This window comes from Callionymus lyra, chromosome 2 (assembly GCF_982586985.1).
Source record: "Callionymus lyra chromosome 2, fCalLyr1.hap1.1, whole genome shotgun sequence".
In the NCBI taxonomy this organism is placed as follows: Eukaryota; Metazoa; Chordata; class Actinopteri; order Syngnathiformes; family Callionymidae; genus Callionymus; species Callionymus lyra.
Window position 1 is genome coordinate 16757367 of NC_141819.1, and position 13280 is coordinate 16770646.

The 13280-nt window shown below is 37.2% G+C and overlaps 2 protein-coding genes across 3 annotated transcripts; one reads left to right on the plus strand and one right to left on the minus strand.

Moving 5' to 3' along the window:
* Positions 1-1933: 1933 nt before the first annotated feature.
* LOC148085510 (serine/threonine-protein kinase NIM1) lies at positions 1934-6829 on the minus strand. Its single transcript, XM_087782657.1, has 4 exons — positions 6808-6829; positions 4540-4845; positions 4195-4463; positions 1934-2680 (listed from the first exon to the last, which is right to left on the minus strand). The coding sequence occupies exons 1-4, from the start codon at positions 6827-6829 to the stop codon at positions 1934-1936; spliced, it is 1344 nt and encodes a 447-aa protein (XP_087638783.1).
* A 1015-nt stretch (positions 6830-7844) lies between these two features.
* pole4 (polymerase (DNA-directed), epsilon 4, accessory subunit) lies at positions 7845-9807 on the plus strand. 2 transcript variants are annotated; one of them, XM_087782660.1, is made up of 4 exons: positions 7848-8470; positions 9165-9249; positions 9333-9374; positions 9617-9807. In XM_087782660.1, exons 1-4 carry the CDS (start codon positions 8225-8227, stop codon positions 9628-9630), a joined length of 387 nt encoding a protein of 128 aa, XP_087638786.1. In that variant the 5' UTR covers positions 7848-8224; the 3' UTR covers positions 9631-9807. The 2 variants fall into 2 exon arrangements, with proteins under 2 accessions (XP_087638785.1, XP_087638786.1); XM_087782659.1 differs by lacking the exon at positions 9617-9807 and having other exon boundaries at positions 7845-8470; positions 9333-9391.
* Positions 9808-13280: the final 3473 nt, after the last annotated feature.

Genomic DNA, 13280 nt, shown 5'->3' on the forward strand with positions numbered 1-13280 from the left:
CACTCAACATTCCAGATTCAATTCAGTTGTAAACACGTTGAATCGTGACTGGTTACAGCTGCGGACAGAACCACTGACTTTTACATGTGTCGCACCTTTGTTGAGGTGAAGATTCACACAAATGTCTGTCACATGCTGGATCATCATGATCCACGAGGATTAGACACGAGAAGCCGGGGTTCAGAAACACCTACTCGATGTCGTAAAACTGGACACCGTCGTTCCATGGAATTATAAATCCTCTAAATCTTCCACTTCTGCTGAAACGACGACACAAACTTGGAAGTGAAACTTTATTCTGTTGTAAACACTGAAAACAAAGAAGATCTTGAACTGTTTCACAAAGAACATGTTTACCGTTAAAAAGTTAATAAACGTTTAGATTAAGTTAATTGCATTTTTTTAAACAATGAATTTGACACCAAATTTTTTTTTTCACTCAATGAACACTTGGAGAAAAACTTTTTTTTCTTCAGGGATCGATTGTTTCTCGTGGATTGTTAACATTGAATTTCACTTAAACTGAATTTCTTATGTTGAATCTTCTTACATTTAATTTAATTTAACATTTTTTGTCATCTCACATAACATTGATATTTTTTATACTTATTTTTTACAGATTAAACACACAGTATTGATGCATTAAAAAGTAAATTGATTTCAAAGTGATTGGCCTTACTTTGTTTTTACCATCCACGTTAAGTCTAATTGAAGTTGGAAAAAGATGTTGATCAACCAAATAAGTATTAAAACAAATTTTGGGTTGTTTTTTTTAAAGCAAACTTTTTGAATTACATACTTTTTTTGGAAATTAATTGTTATGAGAAAACGTACCAAGTTTGACTAAAGTGCAAATAATGTTTTTTGAAATGCAAACGTCACCACATAAAGTGGAAGGATCTCACACACATTCTCTTGTACTTCTGATTGGTAAAATACAACATTACTATAGAAGACTCACCAAATACTTTAATTTCTACCTGCAATACTACGATCTGGGTTAGTAAAGAGTAAGGAGAGGAAGGTGAAGATAGATAAGATGAAAAGAAACGTAGAGACTTACAAATATATTGCAGATACACAAACCTCAACCACGACATTAAAAACACCAGCAAACAAATAAAGATTCTTAAAATCTTGTTAAAAATTAAAATGTTTTTAATTACGTCCTTAAAGCGGCTATTTGTTTCTGGTTCCCCCCAGTGTTCAAACAGTGTAACTGCAATGTTGCTTTGACGCCAGTAGATCGCTCGTTCACGTGTTATCAAAAATGAGAGACTTTATCTTGTTCTGTATGTTTCCTGTTTAAACTGTCTGTAGATTCATGAGAATGTTGTCTCCTAACCACTGGCGTAAAGTCACGTGGTGGTCACCTGATGAGGAAAAAAAAATAAAAAAATATTATAAAGTAAAAAAGAATGTTACTTTGTACCAGTTCAAATTGGACATTTTCCAGTCAGAGTATATTCATTTTATCTGCTATTGTTAAAGAAAAGTACTGAACATTCTTATAGAGAAGAATTTATTTATGGTAAAAACATGATATTTTTGAAAAGCAAAGACAGACCAGAGCAAATGAAGCACTTTTTCAAAAGTTCACTTGACAAAAGCAACCACACTTATACACTTGTTTTTGGGTAGAAAATAGATTTCTGAGTCAGATATAAAAGCTACAGTGGAGACGTGGGAGCAGGAACATCCGTGGATTAGTTTGACGGACCGCCGCTCCGTCTGAGGAGGATTAGAAGCGTGAGATTCACTGGACGATGGACGTTCATCAGTGTTGGGGAGAAGCACTCGCAGAAGTAATCTGCACTGAAAGGCACGGCTAATCGCTTAAGAGAAATGATACAGTCTGTCAGCTGGACTCCACTTGAACCCGGAGCCCTCCGGGCCCCCATGTAAGTTCTGTGGAGCAAAATGGGCCCAGGTGTTACAGGATGATGCAGACGGCAGAAGGGGTGTCTTTCTCTATGGCAGCTATAGATCTGGACTTGTGGCACTGGTCCGGGCGCAGAGAGGGGTAGCCCAGGGCCTCCCCGGACCTCCTCTTCTGGACCCGGTGCAGCAGGATTCTGTAGGTGCCGGTCAGGGGGCTCCTGGCGTCCAAGCACGTGTTGTTCTTGAAGTGAACTGCGAGGAGGCCCAGCTCCGAGAGCAGCCGCTGCACCTCCTGCTCCTCCACACTCAAGGCCTCGGAGGGTTTGGCCAAGTGTGCCGGGGTCAGAGGCAGCACGGGGAAGGCGAGAGGGAACTCCAGCCCGCTCAGCCAAGAGCTGCCGATGACCTGGGTCAGAGAGGAGCGGTCCACGGGCACCGGCCGGAGCAGGCCCTTTATGACCAGCTGGCAGTGGTCAGGCACATAGGCAGGGATGCTGTACGCCCCCTGCAGGACGCTCTTCTTCAGCCGGGCCAGAGTGTCCCCGAAGAAGGGCAGCGTGGCCGTCGACATGTAGTACAGGACGATGCCCAGGGCCCAGATGTCCGAGTACCGTCCGTTGTAGCCTTTGTCTCGGAAGAGCTCGGGCGCCGCGTAAGGCGGGGAGCCGCAGAAGTTGGTGAGGGCGTCGCCGGGGCCACTCTCGGCACTGAAGCCGAAATCGCCGACCTTGATGCAGTAGCTGGTGGTGTAGAAGATGTTCTCGGCCTTCAGGTCCCTGTGGACGATGTTGTTGTCGTGCTATGATGGAGAGAGAGAGAGAGGTGTGAGGAACGATGGGTCAAATTCATCTTTTTTTTCTCAACAAATAGCATTGAAAACAACACAGTCATATGAAGCTAAATCTATCTTTTTCCCCCAAAGTAAAACGGAGGTCGTTCATCTTGATCCACACATTCTTGATCTTCGGGTCACCTTGACCCTGAGATAACGCAAGAGTTAACCATTTATTCTCGTGTTTCTTTTGGCAGGAGGAAATAATCAGTAACAAGGCAATGAAACAACAAACAATGTGTGACAACAAACCATAGTTTTTTTTAACACAGACTTCAGAGCAAAAACTCTTCATAACCAGCCATGATCAGGTGTTAAGACCCATTTTGACTCTACACTGACTGTGGTCACACAGAAGTACCATCCTATAGTTCAATAACAGGAAAATATTTTTTAGGTTTAATCAAAAATCCTGACTTTCAAACAATTAAATAATTGTTTCCAGTGCAATTAAATTGATCAGCAGAAACCATCATAAGATCTTTTCAAGTTTAAAGAAGGACATGGTGTCATTTATTTATGAGTTGATTTATCTTTGTTCAGGAAGTCAGAAAAGGCAACATTATTTATTTGAACTTCACTCAAACTGGGTAAAACTGACGATGTTCCAAATGTTGCTAAATCTGTGGATTGGATTTTTGCATCTATTATTTTTGAACGGTTGTCAAAAAACATTTGCCAAAAAAAACTTAATTAGGTTTTTGGCCAGAACATAGAGTGTTAGTTTAGATATGAGATAAACATAACCTCTCACAATTTTGACTTCAACTTCAAATAGATTTCTGTTTACTCGAAAATAAAATATTCTAAAATAAATAATGCATCGTGTCAAATGTATCTTTAAGCTTCACGAAGTGAACTCCTCTGCTCTGTTAAAAAATGACTCCTGTGACAAAATAAAAAGGATAAAGATAAGTTCTTGCGGTGAGTAAATGTCACGTGAAAGCCTTGAAAAGTTAATTCTTAATTGATTTGTTTGGTTTTTTTAAATACCCCCACATGCTAGACGTACTTAAACTAATCTTTCTGTTCCCAGATGTGCTCCATTACTTTAAAAACATTAAAGTTTATAGATCATCGTATTTAAATTGTATTATTTAAAAATGCATTGAATAGTTCAGAAGGGGGCGCTCATGCACCAAAATTGTGTCTAGAATGAAAATAAATGTAAGTTTTTTACTTAGTAAAAGCGCATGTTGAGTGAAGATTTCTTCTTTTTTTTATTAGAGTTACATTTTTTAAGTTGTTTTTAAATGCAAGTAATATTATTATTTCAGATTCAACTCCAACAAACCGAGGAATGTCTCACTGACATTATAAATGAAATGTAAAGAACTCAAAACACCTGGTCAGGTTTTCACTTTACAACACGTGTTGCCTGTTTTTAACATAAACACAAGCTACAGTGAAACGCTTCCATCATCCTCTCGTGTCTCTAGATTTATTCTCCTCCTGAAAGAGGAGTTTGAACCTCAGCTCACCATGTGTTTCACTGCAGACACCACTTGAACAAACACCAGCTTGGCCTCCAGGTCGTTGAGTCGCCCCCTGCTGGTGATGCGGGAGAACAGGTCCCCCCCGGAGCCGTACTCCATCACCAGGTAGAGTTTCCTGCTGGTCTCGATCACCTCGTACAGACGGACCACGTTGGGGTGCCACAGCTTCTCCATGCAGCTGATCTCCGACAAGGTCAAAGGTTGACTCTTCTTGTCCAGACGCAGCTTGTCTATGACCTTGACAGCCACTCGCTCTGGAAGAGAAACAGCTTTGAGAATAAAAAAAAGGTTTCATAAAAAATGTATTTTATTTCTTCCTCCAGTGCTGACCTTTGGTCAAGGAGTGGATGCCCAGGCGGACGGTGGCGAAGTTCCCCTGGCCGATCTCCCCCCTCAGCTCGTAGAATCCAACTCTCCTCCCCACCATGGCGTCGTTGATGACCCGCTCGTTGTGGGCCATGTCGTAGACCACGCTCTCGAAGGGCGTCTGCCGCGTCCTCTCGGACTCGGACAGCAGCGGGATGGCACTGGGCAAGGGTTTCTGGACCGGGGCCAGGGCCGGCTTGTCGGCCTTCGGAGGCTCATCTTTGGACTTCCTTCTCGCTCTGTTAGTCGACCACAGCTTATTTTTGATGCCTTCAGAGGAGAAGAAGGAAAACATCTTCATGCCAAATCAAAAACAAAGGGTCAGGATAAAAAAACATGGATGAAAGTAAAGCATAGAGTGAGCTAGAGGTGAAGCAGCTTCACTTTCTTCTTATTAAAAGCATGAAGGTCGATCTATGAAACCGCCTTTGATGTCATTTTGTACATTTGCAAATTTCAATAAATGAATTCCTTAAATTACCTTGAGACTGAACCATTTTTTTGTTGAAATTAAAAAGTGTATTTTCTTGTTCAAAATGTTTGCCCCTGTTTGGTTAGCACCGCGACAACATATTTATATTCAAAATTACGATATAAATATATATTTTTTCCAGTACATTATCAATATTCAACAGCATTCATGTTTTATTTTTGTGTATATAATGTAACTATTTTTATTTACGATTAATATGCAAACATTCAGGGCGTTCATGGCATTCATTTCTATGTTGCAATTCAACTGTTGCGTCCTCCGCGGCTTAAGGAACAATAAAATTAGATCCGGGTGATGACTGAGGACGAGAGGATACAGTCGACTCCAGCAGCTTTTAAAGCTGACATTTGGACATATTTCAGTTTCAAAACAAATGAAAGCAGTTACGACTTCTTCAACATTCATGTGGTCTGTAAATTCTTCAACACCAGAGTGAAGTACTAGACAATACTACAAGTATATACTTGTTACTACAGTTATACAATACATCAAAACATATTGTATTGTTGCCCCTGTATCGTGCTACATATCATATTCCAAGATTCTTGCCAATACTCCCCACTAAGTGTTGTATGTTGTTGCTGGTGAATATTTTTAGAGTGATAATTGTTAAAGTACACGTACATGTACGTACACCATGTGAGGCGACATCTTTACTCATTGTCCGACCATTATAAGTCCAGTCGGTGTTAGGCTTCCTGTAAATAGATTAGTGTTCAGACGAGTTATGTGTCGTGGCTCAATGGCTTAATGAGATTATCTTGTTATATATGATTGATTTTCTTTTGTTTTGTCTTCCATCATCACTTAATATGATGTTAAGTATCTATGATCCTGTATTTAACTTGTGTTTGTTTCTTTACATTATTGTTTTATCACTTTTGAACCATTAAAGAAATATATAATAATCCATGTGTTACACAACGAAGTGAACATCATGATATAATACTTTATTCTGTAACTGTTGTTATGCCAATTACACATTCACTTTTGTTAGGCACATTGAGATGTTAAATACACACAAAAAAATTATAAATTAAATCTTCACCGTTTTTTCTTTATTAAAAATTACATTTTTTTAAATTAAAAAAAATTCCATTTTCTTTCTCAACAATGAGTCAAAACATCCCCATTCATTGGTTGAAAACTGACAGACATATCTTGAAATCGGGCCTGAATTCGTCATAAGGTCAGAGGTCGTGCCTAATTTAATTTGTAAACCAAATTTAGACAAAAGTAAGCTCGGTGCCTAAAGCGAGCAGGATTAGTCTTTGAATAGAAGGCTTTAGAAGGTTTCTAATCTAGCCAGAAGCTATTTATAATGTAAACACTTGTGTTGCAGGAACAACTGATCATCTATTATTGAAGAACATGCTTACATGCAATTTATAATTAATTCATAATTGAATACGGAGTGTACTATTGATTTAAATCAAGTTTAAATGAGTGAGTTTGATTTATTATAAAAGGTATTTCAAGACAAACAGAGGTGGAAAATGATATTTAGCTGCATTTACAGGTGATATTAAAAGATACAAACAATAAGAAAACACAAGTTTATTTTTCAAAGCTGATCTGTTGGTGGTAGATTATAAATGAAATAATAAAAACAATAGTACGCATCAGAGAAGACACTTTCTATTTATGTTAAGTGTATGAATCATCTAAACTGGTGAGATGACACGTTAATAACTGATCGATTACAGGCAGGTAGTTAAAAGAGAGGTTCAGTGACTTACCTGTGAACTGCGGGTCCTTCATGTCTGTTCCTCAAGTGTCGACGAGAGACTGGAGATCCACGGGACGGAGGCTCAGATCCAATTAAGTCAGAGTCTTACGGGCCGGTCAGTGGGTAGTTTGGCTCACACCCCACACTAGATGATGTAAGTCGTAGTCGTGTAGAAATTACTATCTGTGTTTAGTGAAACAATTATTTAGAATTAAAATATTGCACACAGAGCTTCTAAACTGTAAAAAAAAGATATTATTTATATAATTGTATCTATTTTTTTCAATCTATTTTATTCGGTATCCAAAATACCAGAGACAATAATGTGTTGTTTTTAAAACACTGGTAATAAATATTTTTCCGATTTTGAAATAGGGAGTAGTCAAAAGTACTTTATCTCTTGTCTGTTGCTGAAAATATGTTGAAAACTGTACGCTAAAAAAATTACTAATAAAATACTAAACTAAGTTTTTATTTGAGTAAACATTTTGTTAGTTTTACTAAAGAATTCTACTGTTACTGTTAACCTTGCAACTGTAGTAATTTTAGCTCTGCTTGATACGTATTCCTAAGGTTGATTGAAAAATTATGTATTTATTCTATTTATACCATATTGCACTATTTTTAACTTATTGATATTTATACTTTTGTATACACCAATTCTTTGCAATATTTAAGTAAGTAATTTGAATTTATATAGCGCTTTTCCAGGGCAGGGTTACAAAGCACTTCAACAATCAAAACAATACATAATAAGATATATACTTTAAAGGTCAAGATAATTCTGAGAACACAGGACAACACAGGAGTTCACAGCAAAAACAATAAAGGACCCAGAACAGAACCTTGAGGGACTCCACACAAGCGATTTGAAACGTTTATTTATTCTGTTTATACTATATTGCACAATTTTGAACTTATTAACATTCATATTTATACTTCTATATATACATTCACTCTGCTGTGTTTTTTAACGGTTGCTGTGTTCTTCTGTGGAATGACAATAAAAGAAAGTCTTTGTCTCTAAAGTCTAAGACTAAGATTTAAAAGAAAAACTTACATTTTTCTTCATAAGTAAAAATAAAAGGATAAATCATCGTAACATTTATAGAAAAGTATTCCGTCTGACAGAAATAATTTGTTACAAAAAATACTTCTATATTTAAGCTCTTCCCCTGTTCAGAAACGTATCTGGTTTATGATTGGTCGCACGTTCTGTCAATCACGCCTCTTTTCCTCACCCGGTCCAATACAAGTCTAGCAGTAAGTTGGCGGGAGATAGAGATGCCGCCATTTTTGTGTGACTGTAACCAATCAGCATCCTCGCTCAACCAGCAGCCGGAAGCACATGCGGGCGCCTTGTTACTGATATGTAGTGAATAAAATACACTTTATTGAAGATTTAAAAAAAAAAAAAAATCTATATAATGGCAGCGACCGTCGCGACACCCGTCACCCCCACCGAGCTCGAGTCTGACCCGGGCGAGGAGGAGACCCGCGCCGCCGGACCGGAGGAGGAGAACAGTCCGGAGCAGGTTCCGGGCCACGCCGCGACCGCGACCCACGGACGCCTGATCAAACTCCCGCTGGCCCGGATCAAGGCTCTGATGAAGACCGACCCGGACGTGTCGCTGGCGAGTCAGGAGTCCGTGTTTATCATCGCTAAAGCGACGGTAATACAAACAATAATAAACATGTTTTTAAATGAGTTAGAATTAAAACTTACTTTTGTTTCTTAGCATCTGTAACTTTAATCCGATTATATCATGAAGCAGCTTTACAAGCCTCCTCATGCTTGACGACACGTTCCTTAGTCAGATTGAAGTTGCTTTAAATCAGTGTTTTTTGACTATTGGCCCTCGTGAGGTCATAGTCTAGACAAACACTTGCTCACTAAAAGTGTATTTGTATTATTAATTTCAATGTATAACGACAACATAATATGTATTTATTTATTTTTAGTTGTCTTTCTTTTGTAATTTCTATTATATTTGATTTAATATTGTAATTTAATTGTTGCTTATTCAGCTTTTTTTTTTTAGGTTTCCTTTTTAAAACAGTCACAATAAGTAAGTCATTTTTATTTGTATAGCCCTTTTCCAGACCAGGGTCACAAAGCGCTTAAACAATCAAAACAATATTCAATAAAGTATATACTTTAAAGTGACTGCACATTGTCCTTTTAAAAATAAACTAAACTTAACTAAGAGTTAAAGAAAAGTGTTTAAAAAAAAGGTTTATTTGCGATTATCATTTAAAATTAAGTTTGAATTTTAGATCAGTTTGAAGTTTAAAATGTGATCCCAGTGTCTTCATTCTGTCAGGGGATGTTTTAAAAAAAAAAATCTTCCATTTTTATTTTCGCAGGAGTTGTTTGTGGAGATGATCGCCAAAGATGCCATGGTGTACGCGCAGCAAGGGAAGAGGAAAACGTTGCAGAGAAAAGATTTGGGTACGAAGCCACTCGGTTGTTCAGTGATCATCGAGGGTTTTTTGTTCATGTTTTAAAGTGTTTTGTTTTTTTTGTTCTCACAGATAATGCAATAGAAGCCATCGATGAGTTTGCGTTTCTCGAAGGTAAGTTTAGTCTATGACACTGGAGTGTGTGAATATTATTTGATATATAAATCAAATTTTATAAATATATATATACTGTATATATATACATATATACACACACAACAGTACTAACAGATTCAATCTTGAATTTGTATCTTTAACCAAAGTTATAATGTTTTTGTTATTTAAATAGAGTTACATTTGAACTGACCAACCTACATATTTTGTTGTGTGTTCATTCTTTTGTTCTTCTCTTAAAGGGACACTGGACTGAACACTTATGCAACTTCCAGACTGTTTCTTTTCTACCGAGACATTTTTCAACGGAGCATCTGATTGACGTTTTCTACCGTTTTCCTCCACGAGTGCTCAGACATGAGAGATTTGTACATTGTTTTGTAAATATTTGTTTAAAGCTGCTTTTGGATGGAATAAAACAGTTTTTAACATGTTTATTTGCTCAGTCCCGGAGTTGTTGACATTTATGTGGCCGCGATGAGGTCAAAGATCATGTAGAAACTATCAGTTTTAATCTTTATTCATTTATATAATGTATTACCTTTCTGAAAATATTACAATGGGGTTTTTTCTTTAGGACTTTGTCATTTCTGTGAGTATATATTGACCCTCAAAATGAACATGTGAGAAATACTTTGGAAAAGTGGGTTTTTATATCAGATTAAAATAAAGTAATGAATCAATATATATAGTGTTGAAATATCTCCACCTCAGGTTCGGATCTCCATCCTTGTTCGTCCTACCTTATCTTAAAACATACCTTTTCTAATCTCTTAATACCTTTAGATCCATATCGATAAATCTTCACAAGAGCTCATGACAACAGAAAATAATGAAGGTGATGAATCAACTCCAGGACACTGGTTGAAAACAAGGACGGTATCATACCACGCACTGTAATGGAACCAAATAGAAACATATTTTTTGTGTAAAATACACGAGATGTTGGTATTCCTAAAGTAGTTCTTGCTCCTCGTATCTGCTGTCCAGGTAGACGAAGTTCTGCCACTGTCACACTCGCTGTCCATGGTGCTGATCGTGGGACCTTCATGAAGGCAAGCAGGTTGTGTCACTTCCTGTTCCAGTGACCAAATCAAAAATCTTATTTAAAACAAGAAACTGCAAATCATAGAATCAAAGTGCAGTGGGATAGAACAATATCTTCTACTTAAAAATAAACTACATTTTTTATTTATTTAAATTAATTATTGATACTTACGATCGAGAAGGAATCAATAATTTAATAAACATCTGTATACACATCCTCAGGTGTTTCTTTTAAAGTGTTTTATTTTCTACTAATTTGGAATATATATATAACTTTTTAACCTATATACAGTACATTACTTGGAAGAACAAGGGAATTGTCTGTAGATCTTCCAGGCAGTTCACGTCACATGTGACTCTCATCCGAGGTTGTCGGTCAAAGATCAGTCACCGGGACAGTCGAGCAGCTCCACCAGTTCAGTCGAGTCAAACTGAGACAATCGAGTGTAACATTGAGTAAAACAGGAGAGTTTGATTCTGCAGAGAGGAGGAACATTTCTGACCTGAGCTGATCCTGCTGCCAACATGTTGAACAGTGTTCAATATCCCTGCACAGACTAAACTACTGCAGTCATAATTTTTAAAATAAATGTCTGGGTGTGTTGGAGCTGATTTTCTGGGTTTAGTATTTCCTGGAGTAATGAAACAGATCTGTGGGAAGCTCCGATGTTTGGTTCCAGAAGCGCTCCAGTCAACTCCCTGCAGAGGAATGCTGGGCCGACACGGGGAGAACACCAAGTGCTCTTTTCTTCAAATACACATATCATCAAAAGTGGATTATTGAAATCATTTTTCCACATAAACATGGTTCTGGAATGACTGACTTCTGAGTAAAATCATGAGTTTTTGCTTTAGAAAGGTCCTTCAGTGTTTTTTGTTTTGGATGAATCAAAAGGATTGTTTTTAAATTTTCATTAGCGAATCAATGATAAGCAGGTTATAGCTCATTGATAAAACACCGCTAAGAGACTTACTTTACTTTTTAATTAATTAACTTTGTAACATTTTACTTTACTCTTCATGCAGAGTAACTTAAAAAGACTACATGTATGATAGAGTGTAAAACAGTTTTTTTAACAGTGTTAAATATGTATCCTGCTAGATCAATGGGAGCAACCATTGTGCAAGCCAACCACTGTTGTGCTAATGTTAAGCTAACTAGTGATTAGCTTTCACGTACACATGGCCTACTTTTTGAAAAAAACAATTTGTATTATTGATTATTACTGTCTGAAATATGTTTTGTTTTAAAAAAGTTATTTAAAAAAAAAAGGTAAAATGAGCTTGGTGCTCGTGACACGTCAAAATGCTAGTTTAAGTCAAGTTTATTTCAATTTGTTAGTAGTGGAAATGAGTGAAACACTAACTCGATACAATTTATTTTTACTGTTTTTACCTAAAGGTCGGTCCGTGAAAATAAAGCTAAAACAATACCAGTCCCTGGTGAACGTTGAGGACCAGGCCCTAAAGCAGGGGTGGGCAATTAAAATTATTCAAGGGCCACATAAAATTCTGTGAATGTTGTTAGGGGCCGTCAAGCAAAAAGAAAGACGAAAAATCCCTTTAAAAAAAGGACATGCGCCATTAAGCCATGACATTTATTAAACTAAATAAACTGCAATTTTATTCTTGTATAGATTAGTGTTTTTCAAAACATTTCTTCAATTAACTTAAAAAAAAAATGTTTTTAGGGATTAATATATACACGAGAAATTACACACAAAAAAGAGAGAAGTCTTATGTGAGAATGTAAATGAATAATAAATACAAAATACATTTGTTAATGCATTAGAACCATTTATATATGATCATACTTTGACATTACGAGGGCCGCATAAATACAGTCAAAGGGCCGCATGTGGCCGCCGGGCCGCACTTTGCCCAGGTCTGCCCTAAAGTAATAACTATATGTGGTTTTACTACTAAATCAAGAAACAGACTAAGCTAAACTGCACACTCACCCAAAAGGTTGAAAATAGCTAAATAATGTTAACATAGGACCAAAATAAATGTAAAATAGAGTTCAATGAACATTGTACAGTATGTTCATATGTGTTATTTCATTAAAAAAAAAAACATTTTTAATACTGATTTTATATTTAGACATTTGATGGTAATATATGCTAAAGCCACGACCAGAACGGTGATGATGATGCTACGAAATCTACATTGTGGTTTAATTTGAGTTATCAACTGTTTTTCAAAAAATATTCTTCCTGACTTAATCTCTTCATCTCTGGAATCCACAACCTGAAGAAAGCACTTCTTCAAACATCCTGGGCTCTTCCACCCCCTCAAAGAAGAGGATTAGACCCCGGGGCCGCCGAACACGCTCACTCTCACTCTCTTCTGATGCCCTGCGTGCTTCTGAGTCTGAGCACCTTGACAGAAAATATTTTAATTGCTGCACAGAAATGTCAAAAATGTATCCAGTGGACAAGTGGACCAGTAGTCATGAGGAAGGTATGTTATTGCAGCTGAGATTCCAGCCTGATTTTTTCGGAGCTACATTCTTCAAGAGCTAACTCCACCTACGACACACACACACACACACACACACACACCCTCCAGTGCACGACTACCCTTGACTCTTCTTGAAGGCCACGTTTCATGATGATTTCTCCTACATGTGCGGAAACACCAGAACAGACGTGTAGTTGGGATATTTGAGTTGTAGTTACACACAGAAAACTCCTGTTTAGACCATATATAGGTTTGAAAATGATGCAAATATATTGGAGGTTAAATAACATCTGACCTTAATGTTATAATGAAAATAAAAAAAAAAAATGTACTAACTGTCCCATAAAATCTAATCGGAAACTTGAAATCCCTCAAAAATAGCAAAATAGATTCTTA